The 21,824-nt window shown below is 42.7% G+C and overlaps 1 protein-coding gene across 2 annotated transcripts in view; it reads left to right on the top strand.

Annotated features, from left to right (window-relative positions):
* dclk1 (doublecortin like kinase 1) overlaps positions 1 to 21,468 on the top strand; it is a 47,775-nt gene extending 26,307 nt beyond the window's left edge. The window contains exons 5-16 of one of the 2 annotated variants that reach the window (XM_022738756.1): positions 4,337 to 4,431; positions 12,471 to 12,552; positions 13,698 to 13,870; positions 14,434 to 14,553; positions 17,337 to 17,483; positions 18,420 to 18,553; positions 18,690 to 18,767; positions 18,939 to 19,035; positions 19,160 to 19,240; positions 19,342 to 19,455; positions 19,708 to 19,781; positions 21,020 to 21,468. In XM_022738756.1, coding sequence (XP_022594477.1) covers positions 4,337 to 4,431; positions 12,471 to 12,552; positions 13,698 to 13,870; positions 14,434 to 14,553; positions 17,337 to 17,483; positions 18,420 to 18,553; positions 18,690 to 18,767; positions 18,939 to 19,035; positions 19,160 to 19,240; positions 19,342 to 19,455; positions 19,708 to 19,781; positions 21,020 to 21,077 — 1,253 coding nt within the window. In that variant the 3' untranslated portion in view covers positions 21,078 to 21,468. Of the gene's footprint in view, positions 1 to 2,700; positions 2,821 to 4,336; positions 4,432 to 4,569; positions 5,239 to 12,470; positions 12,553 to 13,697; positions 13,871 to 14,433; positions 14,554 to 17,336; positions 17,484 to 18,419; positions 18,554 to 18,689; positions 18,768 to 18,938; positions 19,036 to 19,159; positions 19,241 to 19,341; positions 19,456 to 19,707; positions 19,782 to 21,019 lie in introns of those variants that run through there. The other variant, XR_002664945.1, reaches the window with a different exon arrangement.
* The last annotated feature ends 356 nt before the right edge of the window (positions 21,469 to 21,824 follow it).

The following is a 21,824-nucleotide window of genomic DNA, read 5'->3' as shown; positions in this document are numbered from 1 at the left end:
TGGCCTCGTTGAAACAACACTCACATTGTTGAGAGTCTGATGTGGCACTGTGTTCTGTCGGTTTTGTGTATGCATATGTGTGTGTGTGTATGTGTTTGTGTGTGTGGGCAGGTTCTTGCGTGTCAGCCATACACTGTCATCACTCGAAGCCTCATTCTGCGATGATCTCACAACCCCCGGCTCAGTGTCTATACACACACACACACACACACACACACACACCCAAAATAATGTGAGAAAACAATTTGCACTCATACATAGTTTTTCTCCCTGTCTCGCCATCTGTTTCTCTGCTCTCCTCTGATGCCTCATGTCAGCTAAAATTAACAGAGAACTACAGATGGTGTCAACAAGCATCACGCTGATACTTCGGGGGTCTCGTCTTTCTCTTTCTGTCATGAGCAACTCCGTGTGACGGGAGAGACTTTACGTCGAAGTGTGAGCGGGGCGGCTGACCCACAAATAAATCCTCGCATATCTCCAGGAGAATCAGCTGTGACACTTCCTGAACTGTGATCACATGATGTCTGCAGCCGTCGCCACTTTTCTTGCCCCGTAAAACCCACTCATGAAGGGTACACGTGTACTCTCTGAAACCAGATAAGCACATGGAGGGTAACAGATAACAGAGGGTGTGAGGAAAAACACATTCATGTCCAAGGCAGTATTGGTATTTGGACAAAAGACAAGATAATGGCATGCCTCTAGGCAGCTTTGTGTTTATGAAACAGCATTGTGTTTCCACTCTTATCTACTTTCAAAATGTGTGATCTTTGACTGGGCTTTGCCTGTTATATAGGAGCAGTTGTCCCAAAACGTGTGTCATGGGGCGTAGTGCTGCTAAACTCACGGATTTCATGTGCTGAAATTCCACGAATGCCTTTCGACAGCCTTTATGAAACATGCAGGAACTTCCACATGTTACCATATGTTTATATTAAGAACCATATGTGTTATTACACATTCCATTTTTACGATACAATATGTGTATGGTAGGGTGTGGTGTTTAAAATAAAGGTGTGATAATACACAAGTGTGACATGGAACACATGGTAAGAGATGTACACAGAAGGATGTGAGTAGCTAGTCATTAAGTCTCATTAATCCATTAAGGCTGTTTTGTCGTTCCCAGGATGGAGAAGGAAAAAAAAAAAAAAAAAGAGGCTTTTAGATTCCCAAGAGGATGCCAGATTTCATTTGTCAATCTGCCAATATTAAATAGAAACTCCTTTGACCCATATGGCTTGCTGTAGTTGTAGCTTTTATTTTTGTTCACAGCTCATGTGTTGAAAGTGTTGCCCGCCACCAGTTGCTGCCACATTCATGAATTGTGTCGGTTCTGTTTATGCATGGTTTTAGCATGCTAGTATTTTAGCCACGCTAGCATCATGGCTCTATAGGGATGGCAATGCTGGTCTGTCAGTAAATCCACAACTTTAGTCCAACTAACTAACTATTGGATGGATTGCTATGAAACTTTGTTCAGACATTCATGGTCCCCAGAGGATGAATACTAGCCACTTTGGCAATCACAGGACTTTTCCTCTAGCACCACCATGAAGTTGGCTTTTGTAGTTTTGAGTAAAATGTCAACAACTACTGGCTGTATAACCATGAAATTTGAAACAAACATTCATGTTCCCCTCAGGATGAATTGTAAGAGCTCGTCCCTTAACTTTGCATCCAGTACTTTGGTTTATGACCAGATACTGCAGAACTACTGACAATCCCATCAGCCTCAGATGTATTTTGTGTTTGGCATTAGTGCCTGATACAGCCTGAGAGAGCTGCTAGCATGGCTGTAGATGCTCGTTGTCTCCTACTTTGTACTTTGGCATTGAAAATGCTTGGACTGACTCGTAGGTGTTACTATGTTAAGTCCAAGTAAACATAAAAAAAAAAAAATCCTGTTAGGTAACCGCTAGCAGCCTAATTTTAGCTGCTTATCTCACCATGAAGCCATGTGAAATTTAATATGCAGCCTATGTATCATCAAGCACATCACACAGCTGGAAACGGGCAGAAACACAAGGTGCTTTTCCATATTCACTGCCTGCACAGCTCACTTGTGAGGTCTTGTGAATATCCATGCATGACAAATCTAAAAAGAAAACCATTCATTTGGCAATGGCTTTTGTCCAAAGCAACTTTAAGTGTGGCTTGCTGCACTAGACTCTAACCACCAACATCAAGACTAATGGCCGACTGGCTCTACCACTGCACCCCTGCTCCAGACTTGATTCATCTCTTCCAAAACATGAACTTCTGATGTTTCAGATTATTAAACATCTCCTTGTTTTCAGGCTTTATTCTACCTCTACATGACCTCACATCTTCTGAATGCAGGAATAAGAAAAAGCCCTGAAGGCAGAGCATGCTGCAGCATTGCTTTTTTTTTTTTTTTTCTTCCATTATGTATATTCATCTGATTTAGCACTAATCGCTCTCGAATTCTCCCAGTTTCACTCCTATAGTTCAAGTTTTAAATCTCTGCACAGTTTTCCTGGAATGGAACATATCAAATTATAGATGTATTTTATTTTTCTTGCTTCTACCCTGCTGTCTGTCTGTCTCTCGCTCTCTCTTTCTGCCTCTCTCTGTCCCCGGTGCGCGTCAGAGTTTGCGCAAGCATCCTCCCCGCCCCTCCGTGTAGTACAGCTCTGCTCCATCTCTCCCATTCACCACAGTTTACTATCACACTCGGGCGGAGCGCGTTCAGAGGTGCTGTTCTTCCTCTCCTCCCTCTTCCTCTTCTTCTTCTTCTTCTCTTTACCCCGCTTTGGATTATCACTGTGTTTTTCGTCATGCTGGAAGTGGAAGGTAGGAACCTCAAAACAACGCGACGTTTTATTCGGCTTATGTGTGAAACAGCGTTTGTCATTTTCCCTCCCGGCAGCTCAAACTTTAGCCTATATTTGTTCCTTTCCTGGAAAGTAGGTTACACTGGTTGTTTGTGCTTCACCGTTGATGTGACTTTGAATATCATTGACTTTGTGAGGTTGTGATTTTTGTAGTAGGGGAGATGTCTTTAAACGTTACCCGTTGTGTAACCGGGAGGAGTGTCTGTCTGTGTGCGTAACGCTGATGCTGAGTTTCATCAATGAAGATGTCCAGGAATTTATTGCTCAGACAATAGCACTTGAGCTTCTTTCTTTCTTCGTTTTTTTTTGTGGTAAAATACGAGTCGCTCCATGCCGTGGCAGCCGGTGCTATTTTAGTCCGCCGTGGGCTTCATCTTCTTTGCCTTGAATAATTCACAAAGTTCTTTGATCTCCGCAGGGGAATAAACATTAAACAGTCAAGGTTGGACCACTTATATCTCCCCCACAGGTTTCACTTCTCTGCTGCATCGCGAATAACGGGATCGGAAAATGTTACTGCAAATTAAATATTGTTTACAAGCAGCAATACTTAATTGATTATAGGCTAATACATTAAAGCTTACAATTTTTTTTAAACGGCCGGGGAGTGGCAGGAAATGTGGGGAATTTTATTTCATTTTTTTTTTTAAATCTACACTGGATCTATTTTATCTAGATTTTTAGATTCCATCTCTGTTAGGATTGGGTTTCATTTACCATTTGTATCTCCAATCACTGCTGCTTCATAGAGTTGACTTGAGTTGAAACTGTGCCTTGTTGCCAAGAGACAATCACCCATGTTTTCAGTCCAACGAAAAGCGGGCTCATGTTGGAATGTGTGCAGGTTAATGATGCTGTTAGGATTTTTTTTCCCCCCAATCTAGTTTTTTGCTTGACCACACACAGGATTCGGGCGGAGCGTTGATTAATCTAATGTTCTTGTTTAATGAGGTGATGCCACTGGGTTTTTTTGTGCTGTGCTGCAGCTGGAGAAGTAGACCACGCTGAGGTCACAAGTACATTAAACGGGATGGAAATGAGGACAGCCTGGTGTTGTAATGTTGACTTCCAGCCATGCACTCGAAGCCTAGAACATGATGTGATTATTAGATGCACACATGAGGCTCAAGTATAACTGGCTTGTTTCACAGGGAGATTTGGAGCAACAGGGTTTCTATTTAGTTGGAGCTTACTTATAAAAAAAAAAAAAAAAAAAAAAAAAAAAAAAGCAGTGTGGACTTCAGTGCTCGTTTGCTTTCTCTCTTCCTCCCCCTCTTGTCCTCCTCTGCCTCATTCATGTGAATGGATGGATGCTGAGGGCGGGAGTGTGGGCTGCTGCTAGACACTCAGAAATATAACTGTTCTAGAAAACGCGTATTCACATCGAAAAGGATCATCTATTTCAATATTTCTCTCTCGGTCTCCACCCGTCTCCCACCCTGCTCCATTTCCCCGCCCTCGTTTTCTCCCTCCAGTGAACGGGACGCCGGCCAGTCAGCTGTCCACTCCTCACTCGGGAAAATCTCCCAGCCCCTCCCCGACCAGCCCGGGCAGCCTCAACCAACGCCGGGTAAGACAAGAATGCACAGGCACACACAGTCACACACAGTCACACACAGTCACACACAGTCACACACACACACACACACAGTCACCCCTTAGCATTTAGTGACACTAAATCTATAACACATTCCTTCTATGTTCTCAGGAAAAGGACAAAGCTGTGACTGAGCATAGGCCGACCACATCTTAGAGTTGCTAGAACACGAAGGAACCACAGCGTCCCAACATCTTTATTGTCCCAGAAAGGGGCGGGTCGTTGACCTCTGACCTCACGCAGTGCTGCTCTGGGGATTCCGAGAATGGCAGGCTCATGTTAGGATCCTCTAATGTTACAACTTTCATCCAGTGTTAATAGATTTCAAGGGCAAAATTCCCCCTTTTCATGCAGATTTTTCTGTCACATCCCCCCTACATGCTGACCTATAGCTCTTTGTTCCTCACAGAGAACTCCACCTGCCTTTGGTAGCCCAACAATGAATGATGCTTTCACTGACTTTAAGAGAGATGACCCGATCTGTCAAGTCAGTAATTTGTGCAATATCTGATCTAAAGATGAGACTGTCAATTGGCCTGCTCTGATCCTCGAGCCTGTTTTTATTCTGCAAAAATTGGTTTGCATCCTTTGTTAGCTACCAGGCAGTGCTTTGCTGCATGTTGGCATAAGAAAAGACCCAGACAATACTGATCTGATTGATTTTTTTTTTATCAAGTCGTGTCATTTTGTACATGTCCTATTGTGTAAAAGATTTAGAAATACATTTTATACTAGTAAATTTGATTATTTCAGCCATTTCCCCCCAGGTATTCAGTTATTGGCCTGGGTTTAAAAAAAAAAAAAAAACCTGGAAAAAAAAAAAAAAAAAAAAAAAAAAAAAAAAGAAATCTAAATTTACATCTGTTGTTCTGTAGATAACAGGAGAAAGGATCTGAGATACAAACTCACTATGTTCTCTGTGAAGCTTGTAGTTCCACTGTGCAGAGCAGGAGCATGCAACTCAACCGGAAAACCTTGAATTCCATAGTCGAGAGGCTGAGTTCATGGAAAGGCTGTTGTGTGTGTGTGTTCAACATCAAAGTATGTACTAATCCAGTTCTTGACGGCGACGATGGGCAGCTTTTAACGTCGGCCTCAATCCTAATCACTTCCCCAGTTTTTTTTTTCTCCCCCTCACATGCAGCAGCAGCAGCAGTAACTCTGTAATTTGCAGGAGCTCCTAAGCCTGTTGCTGATTTAGTTCCTTCTCCATCATAAACAAACATCTCACACGCTCACTTCACCTCTGCCCGCACACAGACACACGGCAGTATGCAGCATGTGAACCCGGAATGCATCCATATGAGCTCCACCACCTGCATGTGTCTTGTGCTCCTCTCCAGCATACCGACTGAAAACCCAACAGCAGGGGTGCAGGTGCAGCCCGATTGTTTGTTAGGGAAGGGAAGTCAAGAATGTGGCTGCTTTTTAATAGGACACAAAGAAAACAGTGGCTGTGAATTACTTATGCACACAAATGAGCGTGTGTGTGCGTGTAAGTGACTATACACTAAAACCAGCATAGCATACAGAATCCATTTATCGCGCTCAGCAGCTTCAGTCTGGTGCTACTGTACATTTGATTTGCCAGGGATTAATGGATGGTGGAGAGAGTGTGGCCCTCAGGCCTGTGAATCCATCAGTGATGGGGTTGTATGGATGTGATGTGAAGGTCAGCCGGAGACAACAGGAGCAGATCAGATTTGGGTTGTATGGCTGCTGAGAACAGGACAAGGTGCGCTGGAGCTTCCAGAGTCATCAGTATAATGGAAGCAGGTCACCATAGATTTCCGTGTTGGAAGGGAAGGAGGTTTATAAACTCTCTGCTTCCCGCTGAATGAATAAATGTGGGGCGATTAATGTAGATATTTTAAGTAGTCAGTTTCTGCTGCTCTGTTCTTCCCTCTTAGTTCAGAGTGCGATCCTGAACAGTCTGGGTTTGAGAGGTGAAGGAGCGCTGAATGGATGTAAAGAGAAAAAAGGAAAAACTAATTCTTGCCCCATCCTCTCCACACTCATCCACCCACTTTCCTCATCAAACATTAGCCCTCACAAATTATCTTTGTAGTGCAGTCCCTGACCTCAGCGGTACAGCAGTTAAATACGAGTTTTACACAACAACAAGTTGAGTGTGTATTTCTGAACCGGAGATTATTCCCGGCTTTGTGCTCGTTGACACGCCATACTAAGCCTGCAATGGCTTGGCTGGAAGGAAGGGAGGGAGGAGGCCTCGCAGCCCATTATCTCTCGTCTCCACTCGGCAGCTTCACACTCTTCAGCCACATTACGATGTAATTCTCTCCTGCACTTCTTACTTTTTCCATCCGCCCTGTTAGTGACTCTCCCCCTCTGTTCCTTCCCTCCCTGACAGTTTCTAATTTCTCTCTCACTCCAGCTCCCATCCATTCTCACTTACCCCCAACCCACCCCTCCCCTTCCTCTCACTTCCCCATATGAAAGAGTATTAACTTCACAGGGAGAAATTATATTCCATCATTTCCCATGTAGATTAATTCTAAGCTTCTTTGAGAAGTTCCTGGCATTATATTTTCACATTTTCTCTCCTTCTGCGTTACCTCTGTGTAAACATGCATGAATAATCACAGAGTACACAAACTCAAATCCTGTTATTGTTATGCTTACAATGGAAAATTTAACTTAATCTTACCAAGCCATCAGTCAGAAATGACCCTTCTCCTTAAAACGGAAGCGTGAATTTTAACATCTGTGTTCTTCAAAGAACATCTGGGGCTCAAAAATAGCCAAAATCCTCTTTGATATTTCAGCCAATAAAGCACAGAAAGCCTCCACAAATCCATTTCCTAAGCAGCGACAAGCCTCAGTGACCTACTATGAATGTTGCATTTAAACAGCTCACCTCTCCGGACCCTGCATTTAAACACTTAGAGGCACTTTGCTGCCTGAAGTAGGCTGCTCGCACGCTTCAGACCATCATAACCCATTTCCCCGAGCAGAATATACAGACATAGCATAGCTCCCCCCCCCCCTCGCTTTGACACATACATAGCTTCACGCGTACAGAGAATCACTGATACATCCATGTAGGCTTCAGAAAAGAAACACATTAATACATGAAATTGCCATTTGTGCAGTTTTACACAGTTGGTTCACACTAGTATGACCCATTTTTATGAATTATGAACAGAAGCATGAAAAGATGGTCTACATTCATGAAGTCATCCACACACCCCCCCCCCCCCCACACCCCTCTCCTTTGTACTTCTTGTGGCTGCTTTCCTCACTAAGAGAACCATAGCCTTCCATATTCATATTCATTATTAAACCGACAGACACATGCATTTTGTTTTCTGTCAATGCCTGGTGTAAAACACGTACCGGATTAATCGAATGGGCCGGCGAGGTCGCAGCTCTTCCCCTCTCTGTTTACTCCATTAGCTGTGAAAAACACCAGACAGGGAAATAAATCATTCAAAAAAAAAAAAAAAAAAAAATTATAAGAGAAAAAGACAATACAGAGAGAAGTGACTGACAGACTGAAGGCAAGACAAACAGATGGTCTATGATTCCAATACACCAACTGTGATAGAGTCAGGTGGCTGTTGGTGTGAGTGTATGAGAGAAAGAAAGTGCTAATTGTTAACCGTAGTGTGTCACCTATATCCACCTCTCACCATTGAGTTGTTCGTGTGCACAATCCATTGAATTGCATGCTCCATCTCTCATTCTTACTGTCCATATTTTCGTGTCGGGTGATTCATAATTAAATTAAGTCATTATGTGTGTGAGTGAGTGAGTGTGTGTGTGAGAGAAAGAAAGAAAGAGAGCAGACTGAAGAAGAATGTGTGTGTGTGTGTGTGTGTGTGTATTATGAATTTGTTAATTATCGTCTCATCTCATCCATGTGAGTGTTGTTACTAAGGGTTGTATTTGTTATTTGTCTGTATTATATTTCCTATTTCATGTTGTGTTGATGTCATTAGATGGCTTGTTCCTTATTCTTTTTTGTTTGTTTGTTCCTGTGACTGCCACAAAGACTGGCTGCAGCACACGAGGAAATGGTGCAACAATGGCTGTCACTTTAAAGTCTAAACAGTGTTTCTTGAACATTTTGTTCCTTAAAATTGAAGAAAGAAATTATTCCAACCCGGCTCATGTTTACATGTCTTTACATATTGATAACAATGAAAGACATGTAAATATGAAAATTGTCTGTGGCAAATATTTGTGTATTTGATAATCCGGTCCGTCATCTACACGTTATGATTTCCTGATGTGAGGCTGCCAGCTCTTCACGGCTCATTTGTTTCTGTTTGTATTTTTCTTTCATTAATGTATTAATTTCCATTTGTTGATGTCATTAAATTCATTGTCATTTCATTTTCATTTTGTGCTTTTTTATTTATTATTATTGTTATTATTATTATTCTCATGCTCTTCATTTGTGTTCATTAACAGTTGTTCATCACATACAAAAACAAACACACAGATCATTCACAGTAGATGGTGGATGATTGTGGTGGTGATGATGATGATGATGATGATGATGATGATGTGATGATGATGATGATGATGATGATGATGTCTTTTTGTACACATTTATCTGTTGGTTCCCCTTTGTTAAACTTGTGTATTCAGCAGAGCAGAGCAGAGATTACAACACAAACACAGTCCCAGAGGCGCTTTCATTGGCCCTGTCCCACTGCTTCTGCCCTGGATTGTTTTTTTTATTTTTTTGTATTTGGATGAGGCAGCAGCTCAAGTCTCCTTCCCCTTTTTAATTTTCCCTAAAGCATTTAATCACGTTCCTGTGATTTCCCAGGATTGCAGTCCATAAGGACCGTGATTAGAAAACTTCCCCGTGTCCAACTGGCAGACCATAAAAACCGAATCGCCCAAACAGCGTTGATCTCTTCAGACGAGAGTCAAATTGATTATTTTTCCTGTCTGTCTAGACACCAAAATAAGAGCCAAGAAATATTACCTCCTGTACCTTGTGTTCTTATGAGAGACAGATGGAGTAGGGACATGGGACAAAACAAAGTAGCCCATTTCTATCAAATCTTATTAGATTTTTCCCCACTGAAGCAAACAACTAATAAATCCTGCTTTTGCTGGATATTGCATGACAGTGAAAGTGACAAGAAATACCGCTGGAGGAGGAAGAGGTTTGGCTCCCCCCAGCTTAAGGGACGGACAGAAAGAAGGCTTTAGGATGTGTGTGTCGTAATCAGATTCAACCAGGGGCATTGAGGACAAGGCTAGCATTACTCTTAAGTTGCTTATGTAAATGTGTGGTGCATTTTTAATGCTGAATTCCACAGTTGACGGACTTCCTTTTCAAGCGCAGCATAAATCATCATTTCTGCTGCCACACATCTGCTTCTGGAGATGATGCTCCATGTTTAAGGTCAATCATGAACATCCTGTTTAATTCCTATTTATGCGCTGATCAGTATTCAGCCGCTGAGTGCTGCCCTTGCGGGTTTGAAGAGCAGTGGCTCCAGCCATGATGTAAAAGGTTTGTCAATTGTGTTTTTTAGCGGTGTGAGTCATAGCCAGAGCAAAAGTGTAGAGATGTGGAGCTAGAAATAGTGTGTTTCGTATTGTGCAACAGGGAGAAAGCGGGATGGTCTAACAATAACAACATAGTTCCTGCCAAATCCAATGATCAATATCAACCACACCAGACTCCATACATCTTTCTTACCATCTCTCCGTCTCCCGTTCTGTCTGTCTCTTTCTCCTTCTTTCTCGTCACTCCATCTGTCTCATATAGTTTTTCACACAGGAAAAAGAGACACAATGTTCATAGAAGGTTGAACCCACCTCCCAGCCCGCAGACAGGAAATGGCCATATATAGGCTTCTGTCTCCACACTGAAAGTCTCATAAGCTGCTTCTCTCTGCTCTCTGTGAGCAGTTTCCATAGCAACAGTATTTTGTTTCCCTCGGTGGCAGGAAGGGAGAGATAGGGAGTTCAAAATGAGAAAAGCGAGTAGACGATGGGGCTGGATGTGAGATAAGGGCACAAGAGAAGTAAATATATGAGTCAGGATGGGAACATAAAAGTGCACAAGAAGGATGTTTTGGCGACTGAGCACAGGAGGGTCATCGGCTTTATGGGAATTAAGTCGGTTTGCTTGTTCCGGGATGTGCTGCCCAATCAAAAACAACATTACATAAACCGAATTCAGCCTGACTCACAGCTCCACTCACCTGGGTGGCTTTCAGGTCACAGCAGCAGAGATGAGTAAAAAAGAGCTGACAGCTACTTGGGCAGAGATATAGGGCAGCTCAGCTCTGTAAATAGTTTTCACATCTAAGTCATCATGATGGGTGGCCTTTTCCTCTCTGACAGCCAACTCTCCAGGCTTGCACCGCAGTCCCACTGGACACCAGAGAACAGAGAGCTTCACATGAGGCCTGGGTGGAAGAGCTGAAATCAAACATGAAAAATACTTTAATTTTCTGGAACACACACAAATTGTAATCACACATAATTTCCTTCATTCTATGACCCAGATTTGTTCCCAGATAATATTTTCACATTGTATAGATGTTGATATATTTTCATATGTTGCTGAAAACTTTGTTAAATCAGAAGAAGAGGAGAAGAAGTTTAAGAAGTTTTGTTTTGTAAACTTTAACCATACTGTAATAATGTACTGCTAAAAAGTACATTACACCATAGCTTGGTGGGTTAATAACAATAGCCAGCATCTGTTTCATCAGCAGCATCTCCTCTAAGGAGTCAGGACTGATCGATGTGTGAGATTATGTCATCATGCGAGAGCCTTAAAAAAAAACATATCTGGTCTCCACCTGTGCTTAAATGATGAGAGGTGAAAGGAAAATGTATCGTCTGCTAGTTTAGAGCTGGTCGCTAATAAGCTGCTGCTGCACTTGCTCTCTCAAGTTGCACACAGAGAGCGGCTCATGCATCACACACATACACAGTGCAGACCATTTACAGAGCAAACTGCACTGGTTAATAATTCACATCTGCCAAGGGGCTGTGCTTTTATTTTAGAAAAACCTGTGACGGCCAGGCTACATGTGCCAGTTGCACCTGCGGGATTTATTGGAGTACTGGAAACCTCGCAACCCCAAAGGTCCTTCACTACCTTGTCTCCGGGGCAGACTGTGAGGCAGGAGAGGAGGATTTTGCCAGAGGGGTGGGGTGGGGGGTTGGGGGGGGGGGGACTGAAAAATCTTACGCAAATAAAGAGAGAAACGAAGCATCATCAAATTGTCCAAATGTAGTAAAAGAATGTGAAACCATCAACAGGTTTCGGAGGAAAGGAAAGGAGTGGAGAAAAGGGTAGATTCTCATTTACAGTCCCGACTAGATCTTTGCTCCCCATCCTTGTTGCTTCCATGACAACCAGACAGAGGGTTACGAGGTGGAGGGCGTAATGAGTTTTTGTCTTTAGATAGATGCAGACGCCGCATCTCAGCCGCTCTCTTTCCTCCTAATGACCTCCTACTTACCGACCAGATGAAAGGTAGTATTCATCCGCCTTTATTAGTGTCACCCAAACCTGCATTTTTATGTTTTATTAAAGATAGTAGTGAGGAGTGAAAGGAAGGTGCAATTAGACGAGAATTACTTCAAGTTCTGTGAATGGAGAGGAGCTGATTGAGATGCACTCTGTCTGCAACACACACACACACACTAGAGGTGGTTTGCTGGATAAGAAACCGGTTTATATTCAGCTGAGTAGCTTAAGTAAATCTGTTTTAGCTGTTTTCATGGGAACAGTGTACACACACCACAGGCAGCACAATACAACAGACGGACATGCAAACACAAAGACAGACATGAGGATGTTCTCAGGATGAGCTGCACAATGTCCCTTTATTCTAATTTTGGATGTAAGTATTTGTTTCAGCTGGGACTGTAGCAGAAGGGACTGTTTAATTGTATTTTGTTGAGTGTAGGTGGATTACAAACTATTTTGGGAAACAAAAATTTAAATAATTACCTTCCTCTTGACGTCCTGCTCTGTCTCCTCCTGTCCCTCTCTGCAGGGGTCGCAGGGTTCTTCCACCTCTCTGTCTTCCGCTAAAGTTTCCAGCTCAGTGGAGGACGGGGATGGACTCATAACTGAAGGTGAGGGAGCGTTATATGACAAAAACATCCCATCGGTCCATCAGCGGGCAAAGGCGATGTACTTGCAAATATCATGCATGTCTGAATCGTGTTCATGACCTTTGAGGCGGCTCGCTCTCTCTCTCTCTCTCTCATTGCATTTCTGTGTTCTTCTAATTTGTACATCCTGTTCTCAGCACGCCGTCGTCTCACACCTCTCCCCTTCTCTGGTGTCTTTCTTCACCCCTCCGATTCACTCCATGAATCTCTAACACTACAAACAATGCAATGCTGGTCAGTCTTGTCAGATGTGTTGTTGACAAGAGACAAAGCAGTCACTCAATCCACTGAACTAAACAAACACCAAGAATGTTGTTAATCAGGTGACATTTTATCTTTTTTATTTTATTCACCTACTGGAGGACCCAGGGGACCTCCTCAAGTCTTATAAATCGATGCATGAATTAATATTTAACTCATCATTCATTGCATATATTCGCATTCTGATTTACCAATTGGTTCCGCATTTACTTTTCCATTTGCCAGTTTGATTACCCTTTGCAGAGCACTCTGCAGGGCCTCAGTGTGACATAATGTCAACTGTGGGGTGTAACAAGAGCTCACTGGCTTTGAAACTAAATGATTTATAGCCGATTGTGCCAATAAGTTTACATTTACTTTTAATAAACTATATTTTTTAACAACTTCTGCTATCTTTATGTTTTTCATCATTCCCTTATACAAGTTCCTTTACAACAGCTTTACCTATTTGTAATATTATTAATCCCACATTTAGATTCAATTACACATCAACTACCTATCCATCCATCCATCCATCCATCAGCTATGCCACTTATTCCATCTTGCTGTGAGGCCACAGTGCTAACTACTGTAATAATATAATAATAAACTTTATTTGTATAGCATGATACAAAATGAACATAAAACATTGTTAAAAGCCACTTTACTGTGTTGTCCCATAGGCATCCACTAACTATTAGCCATTACAGTTACCACAACCTATGCTATAGCCATTAACTAGACGCTTAATGTCCTCTGTACTTACCTGTGTGTATACTATGAAGTCTCAACAGTCTGGAAACACTGAGCTGAACAAGTGTAAATGATCCTTCGGCTGCTCTAAACCTCGTGCTCCCTCCTTGCAGCTGAGGTTCTAGTCGACGAGGTTCCAGCTGTGCCGTCCTACATATCGGACCGCTACAAGGTGGGACGCATGTTGGGCGATGGCAACTTTGCAGTGGTCCGAGAATGTGTGGAGCACTCCACAGGACGGGAGTACGCGCTGAAGATCATCAACAAGGGCAAATGCAGAGGCAAGGTAAATGAACCTCTACAAACTATGACTCCTAAAGCAAGAGGGTGCTGTACAGGGATACAACACACAAGTTGCTTTACCTAAATGTTACTCATGTAAAAAGTAAGTAAGTGCACATAAATTAGTTGTGTTAAAAACTGCTGAAGTATATGAACACAAAGATGCTGTCAATAAAACTAGCAAACAGCAAAGAAAAACTAAGACCTAAGAAAAACATTAAAGCTCAGTCCGATCAATATCTTAAATAATTGAATCCAGTTTTACTGGATCAAGACATAAGAGAATATTTAACCTCCAGCAGTGTAACTTAGCACCCCTGCAGTGATGTAGAAGTGTACTACAGGGTGTGTGTGTACACTGTGACATCACATTTGGGTGTGGTTACAGATGCAACACACTTCTGACACACCCATTACACCGACGGAGGTTGGACAGATTTGAAACTTTCAACCTGAGAGGGCAAAAAAAGACACTGCTCTTCACCTTCATTAAGTTGCTCTTTAAGACGGTATTCTTTTAATTTTGTTTTTCTTGGCTGTAAAATTCATTTTCATTTTCTGTTCCAGGAGCACATGATCCAGAACGAGGTGGCCATCCTCCGTAGGGTCAAACATCCAAATATCGTCCTGCTCATAGAGGAGGTGGACACTTACAATGAACTCTACCTGGTCATGGAGCTAGTCAAGGTGTGTGGTCGTTGTTTGTTTACTCTTTATTTTTATCTGGTCGTGAGTCATCTGCTCTGGTTAGTGGCAGGCTGAGATGTTTTGCCCAACTCAGATAATGGTTACTACTATTCTGTATATATATGACAGTGATCATTATCTCCAGTTTGAGAGCAACAGACAGGAGCATTGAGGCAGAATCCGCGACAGAGACAGAGCAGCAACATTTCAGCCGGTTGAAGCTAACGATGAATTCCAACCAGTCACACACTGTGATATCCGAGAGAATCCGTCTATGGCCCGGAGCGCTCATGTGTTCACATTCTTCATTCTCTCTTGCTCTCTGAGTCAAGAAATATTTGTGCATAATTCAGGAGCCAGGAATGTGATCCATCTGTTCGTGTTGTGGTGTGGAGTACTACAGAATATAGATGAGAGGCAATCTGTGGGAGAAATGTGTGTACGTGTGAGCGTGTCCAAAGTAGGAGGATCGAGAGGAGGCTCTGCATGAATGAGGTGGAAAGAGTCACTGCAAGAATGACTAGGACTGAGAGAGAGAGCGAGAGAGAGAGAGAGATGGGTGCATCGCGCAAGAAGGAGATAGTGCAAAATATAGCTAAAAGTATGTTGTCCACATAGTTTTGTCTTCTTTTGCCTGGTACTATTTTTGGCTTTGTCACTCAATTTCAACTAAGGCAAAACTAAATGCTACAACACACAATGATATTTCAGACAATAGTGTGTGTCCAACTTTAAGGCAACAGTTTTGGGAAGGCTCTTTCCTCTTTCAAAAAACAACACCCATAAAGAAATGTTTACATTTTAAAGGTCCCATATTGTGTAAAGTGATATTTCTATGTGAGGTCTAGGTTCTTTATTAATACTGTGAAAGTATCAAAGCACTCAGTCCACAGAGAAATGCACACAGCCTGTATTCAGAAACTGAGCCTTAAAACGAGCTGTCAGGACTTCTGTAACTTTGTGATGTCACATCAAAGCAGTCACTGCCCTCAGCCATGCCCCAAGTCCCCGCCAACCGTGTTTACCTGAAATCTGCTATATTTTCATTTGATCACTGAGAAAACAGTCAGCCAATCAGAAGACAGGCTCTGAGCATCACTTCGGATTGGCTCACTAAACAAACTTGAAAATGGCTTACCTTTAGAGGATGCACAGGATAACGCACCTTACTTGTCTTCCTTTTATTCTCAGTCCAGTTTGTTTTGATACCTTTAAAGAAAAAATTGTACACAAAATACATTATTCTCAAAATAAAATACATCCACTCTTTAAATTTGATATTCACCTCTTAACAAATTTTTTTTTTTTTTTTTTTTACAGTACATTCACTAAGTTTAGATTTCATTAACAATAAACCATACACTCACGTTTTTTGTTTGCAGCGTTATGCTTAAATAATCTGAAATAATTGTTTCCTCCCCATAACTCATGAGTCATAATCAGGTAAGAGTAACATTAAAACAGTAGGCTATTCCAGAGATGCTAAAGACTGGTTAAAACACAGTTTCTAATTAGTGAAATCTTTATTCTATTTGTGAAAATGTAAAAAAAAAAAAAAAAGGACATTTCATTGTTTTTGTTCTACATCTAGACCACATTAGACCAAGTCCAGATGTAAAACCACTCCAGTCAGAAATGTGGTCTATATTATTCCAGAGAGTCTACAGACTCTTTAAAACACGGTCTGGTTTGAGAAACTGAGGCGGTGAATCGGAAGCTAACTTCAGCGTCGTCATAAATCAATCATATCAAACAATGCCATTCATGCTGCTCAACATAACACATCAATCATTTAATATTTATCAAAATTATGTAACACGTCTACACCTAAACTAAATGGTTGATAATGTTCATTTAATCCATACCAGTGGCGTCTTTAAGTCGAGCTGAACGTTGACGTCTTTCTCTGCCAAGATGCTAATAGCCCACACAGGTGTTTTACCTTTCTGTGATTTGTTTTCCCCATGAACACAGCGGTGCGCCGATTTAACACTCCGTCGGGAAAAAAACTGAAAATGAACCTTAATTCCGGATCGTCCGTTCCCGCCTCTCTTCCTTCTTTTAAAATATTTTTTTCCCCCCTTAATCTAAGTATGAACCCAACATTAATAACCATGCTTTTGAAATGATGACAGATGTTCAACAATCAACATTTAGGTGTAATATCTGAGTGTCCGCATACTTTTGGCCACATGAGAGGAGGCAGAGAACTGCAAATGCATTGCTTAGTGGCTGAGCCGGTGGGATTTGTCAGGTCTCACATTTAAATAACTGTTGCTGTGCAGGTCGGACGCTTGACAGTGTGTCTGTGAGACTGTGCAGGGAGAGAAAATATTCATCCCTATTTTAAGCCTCTGTTCCAGTTAGTCCACTCAGGGAAAGAGACACCGAGAGGATCGGAGAGAGAGAGAGAGGGAGAGGCAAGAGGAGGGCAAGAATCAGACAGAATGAAAAATATGAAACTGAGACAAAAGAAAAAGCCTGGGAGAAAGGAGGAAAGGTTGAATTAAAGGGAAAAATATTCAAATGAAAGTGAAATATTAAAGACAAGGGGAGGAGATGTTTCAACTAAGGTGAGGAATGAGGATACCCGGTTTACCCTTCCAGCTGCTGAGCAGACGAAAACTAAGTCTTCTAACTTTTAAGCCGAAAACTCTTTTTTCAGCAGAAAAGCAGCTGTGAACAGTTGGAAGTTCTCAGTGTGACAGCGCCAGAGAAACTCACAATTGTGACATTGTTCCTGTTACTGACAGCCCATCCGTCCATCATGATTTTGTCCACAGGGGGGAGATCTGTTCGATGCCATCACCTCTGCCAACAGATACACAGAGAGAGACGCCAGTGGCATGCTCTACAATCTGGCCAACGCCATCAAATACCTCCACAGCCTCAACATTGTGCACAGAGACATCAAACCAGAGAACCTGCTGGTGAGTGGGTCTGCACGCGTCTGCACTGTACATGCGGGTCATATAACTTGCTGCAGTGTAATCTTCTTTCTGAATGAGCAGTGAAGTAATATCACTCACTCTGGACTCTGATTAGCAGAGCAAAAAGATGACTCATCCCTGCTGCCCTCACACCTCCAGCACACTCCTTCTCCAGCCTCCCGCATTTGTGCGTTCCCTCCCTCCTTCTCCCTTCTGTTCGACCTCCTCATTGTCTTCTCATCCTCCAACTGCTTTTCTTCACACCTTAAAAAAAAAAATGATTGTGAGACTTTCTCACCTGCAGTAGCTTTAGAGACGTTTCACTCCAAAGCTAATTCAGTGGCCTCTGTTGCCACATTCACCCCTAACTGACCTGAGATGGTGCCCCAGCTTCTTTTCTTGTGTTTCCGCTACTCTGCCTCCCCTTCCCTGCATTCCAGCTGGTCCAATGAAATAAGAAGTGTTGAGGCTTTATTGTTAAAGGTCCTGATTTAGCATGAAGCATATAACAAGTGGACAAAATAACTAGAACACCTGGCACAGTCATTGAAAGTCTTACAATAAGTATTACTTCTGTAAACTGTGTTGTTTACAGTTTATTGAACTTCATGGTCAATTTTTAAACCTATATTAGTAGATTTTTTTTTTTGCACAAGCTGTAAACACTGACATATTATCACTGTGTCACGTTAATATAGTGAACATCCAGGAGACACAGAGAAACATTAGCATTCACACAGTAACAACCCCCCCCCACAAATTCAGCCTGGAGAAACTGAAAATGAAGAGCTTTGAATGAAGTTTTACAAGTACTGTTTATGCAGCTGCAGAGAGAGGAGTTGGTGGTCTCACAGCCCGGATCATACTCATCTCATTGCAGCCGTCAAAGGTCCCGCATTTAACAGCATCTGTCATGTGTATTTTCCATGTGCTCAGGTGTATGAGCATGCAGACGGCAGCAAAAGCCTCAAACTGGGAGACTTTGGTTTGGCGACCGTGGTGGACGGTCCTCTCTACACTGTCTGCGGGACCCCGACATATGTAGCACCTGAAATCATCGCAGAAACAGGGTAAGAGCGTCATGCTGCAGAGTTTGCAGATTGTATAGACACCAGCTACTCCTTTATTGTGATGATTCATTTTTATGCCCAATGACCTTTTGTATTATTGCTAAAAAATCTCATCCATTTCTCTGTCTTTGTGCAGGTATGGCCTTAAGGTGGACATCTGGGCAGCTGGAGTCATCACCTATATCTTACTGTGTGGTTTCCCCCCCTTTCGAGGGTAAGAGTCCACTAAGTGAAATTCTACTCTCACTTTAGCTGCTTTTAAAGTCATTCTTGAAATAATATGGCACCCAGGGATTTGTGTATGAGCCCCCCCTAAAGGTTGGTAATAATACTGCATCTTTACCCCTGTGAACACTGTCAATCAGAGTGGTGTCTTTGCTTGCAGGAGCAGTGACGATCAAGAAGTGCTTTTTGATCAAATACTAATGGGACAACTAGAATTTCCTCTACCGTACTGGGACAATGTGTCAGAGACGGCCAAGGTGAATATCTGCGTCCTCTGTGGACATCATCTGTTTGTGTGTGTCGTGAATGGAGCCACTAGTGGAGGAAAGTCACTTTATATAGAGGGAGTAAAAACTCACTATTGTTTGCTTGCTGCTGCAGGAGCTGATTCGATCTATGCTGGAGGTGGAGGTGGATCAGAGATACTCTGCCCTCCAGGTGCTAGAGCACCCTTGGGTCACTGTAAGTTTTGTGTAAATTGAGCACACCCTCACATCTACTCAGTTGCAATATTTTTCCCACAAACGCTGAATCTTTTTCCCCTCCTCACTTGCTCGACACAGGACGAGGGTCTATGTGAGAACGATCATCAGTTGTCAGTAGCAGGGAAGATAAAGAAGCACTTCAACACCAGTCCGAAGGTCAACGACACCACTGCAGGAGTATCAGTCATTTCTGTAAGTCACTACCACTGGAAACTACTGTACCCATAAGCCAACTTGTCCTACAGATTGTTTGGTTCATCTAAAGCTGTTACACTAGGCTGAAATGGTTTCTACAGAGGTGTGTAGTTTTCTGCAAGTTGGTTTTCAGTGCATTTCCTCTGCTTCTTAAGACGGATACAACTCTCTGAGTGAAGTATTGGTGTTTTTGGTATTTCTGTTGAACTGGTGTTTAGATTGATTGTGCTGGTTTCTCTTTGTGTTCAGTTGGATGACAGCTTTTCTATGCAGAGATCTGGGTCGTTGGATTTCTACCAGCACCCGGCCATGTATTGGATAAGGTACGCCGGGTTTCCATAGAGACACAACTGGGTAGACGGTCACAAACCAGCGAGAAATCAAAACAAACCAAAATAGTGTCTCTGAAATTGATGCCCCCCCCTCCCCCTCCCTGCGTGCTGCCCTGCTGACTGGCTGCTGCTGTGCTGCTTTGACAGCTTCATGTTGTTGTCCCTGCCTTGTGATCTTTGTGCCCGGCCTTTCGCTTTTCTCCTTTCATCCCTTTGCTCGCCGCAAAGCAGATTTCATACAGTACCTACATCGCTGTCGTCTGTCTATTGCTCAAGCCTCGCCGTCTGTGTTGTGTCGCTGCATATCAGTGTCTCCTGGATTTCTGTGAATAACATTGTGAATGTTTCTCCTAAATGTCTCCGTTGCACATGTGCTATAAAACAAAGTAAACAAACTGATGTTGCTGAGGTTTTCACTGAGTAACACTCACTTTTTGTTTACGCTATATCTTTGTGAATGCTGCCTTTCCAAAGAAATAACGCTGTTCCCTGTTCCTTTGCTTGTCACAATGAATTTCACTGATTTTATTTTGTTTTGCTTGATGTGATGTTCCCCACCTGGCTGCCTCTACTAACACCAGGACTTGCTGCTCAGCTCCTACTGCCCCCTGATGTTTGACTTTATCCACTGATTTATGGAGGACCTATAGAGACGCATGGTTATAAAGGTTTCGCGTTATAAAGAAATTGATCAGTTGATATTTACAGTAACTGGACTTTGGTAAGAGGAATTAATAATTGACTTGAAAGAATTAATAACAGATGAATGCATGCAACAATTTCATGCATTAGTCGAGCATTATAGAGAGATTATAAATAACAAAATGAAGCAATTGATATAAATTAAATAGATGATTAATACTTAAATAAGGGGCTTTAATTTGGACAGAGACACAATCTTTCAGCCTATTTCTTCTTTTGACCAATCAACCAAACAAACAAACAAACAAATAAAAAACACCCCCCATTGCCATGAAAATGACAATGGAAACGGAAATGTGAATGCAGTAACAACAGAAGAGAATTAGAAACCTAATAAACCCCTTTATTAATTTACTCTTTTTGCGTTTTTAAATCCCTCTCCTAACTGTCTGATTAAATATCAGATAATAACTGAATGGATCCATGCAAGGCTCTCCTGGTCCTCCATACTGGATCATGCACTGTGCTGCTGGATCGCTGCAGCAGAGGATCTAATCACAGTGTTCTCCTGTTCCTCCCTCACTCAGGCCACCCCTCTTGATAAGGAGGGGCAGGTTTTCAGACGAGGACGCCACCCGGATGTGAAGCCGCTGCCTTTGCAGATGATGCCGACGGTGACAACAGTAACAACATCGACAACTAAAACTCTACGGGCGGAGCCTCCCAGTTGCCTCCCTGGCCTGCCCATGGCCCCTCCCTCTCTGACCCCTGACACTTGCTCTGACCCTTCCCCGAACCCCAGCCTCCCATCTGACTCTGATGACATCTCCATCAGCTCGGCCAGCATCGTCTGCTCCCCCAGCTCGCCCTTCTAGAGAGGAGGCGGAGGGGGGAAGGAGGAGGAGGTGTGCAGAGGAGGAAGAGGAGGAATGCGAGGAGAAGAAAATCCTCATCCAGCTCCTCCCTTTATACACGGAGGAGGAGGAGGAGGAGGAGGAGATGTCAGCTTCCCCACACTCTCTCATCTAAGGCTGGGGGTGACTAGGGGAAAACTGTGGAGGGAAAAACAAAAAAAAAATAAAAATAAAAAAATGGAGCGAACTTTTATCTCCCCTGAATCCATCTTTCCAAAACCTGGAGGAGAGATTGATCAAAGGGTAGACAGAGGCAAAAAAAGATGGCAGAGAAAGACTAAAGAGGCAACAAAAAAAACGGGGATCATGAGGAAGAGGGAAAAGGCAGAACGAGGTGAAAGACTTTTGTTTATTTATTTTTTAACATTCTCTCATCTGAGCACATGTTACAGGGCTCAAGGAGCGAGAAAGGGCGACAGCGCATTGTTCACCCTTCAGTGATGATCCGGGCTCAACATGGAAACTTCCTTTTGGTGGA

The sequence above is a fragment of the Seriola dumerili genome, unplaced genomic scaffold, assembly GCF_002260705.1.
Source record: "Seriola dumerili isolate Sdu_G_001 unplaced genomic scaffold, Sdu_1.0 BDQW01000040.1, whole genome shotgun sequence".
In the NCBI taxonomy this organism is placed as follows: domain Eukaryota; kingdom Metazoa; phylum Chordata; class Actinopteri; order Carangiformes; family Carangidae; genus Seriola; species Seriola dumerili.
Note: the sequence above shows the minus strand (reverse complement) of the source record. Positions and strands in the feature narration are given on the sequence as shown.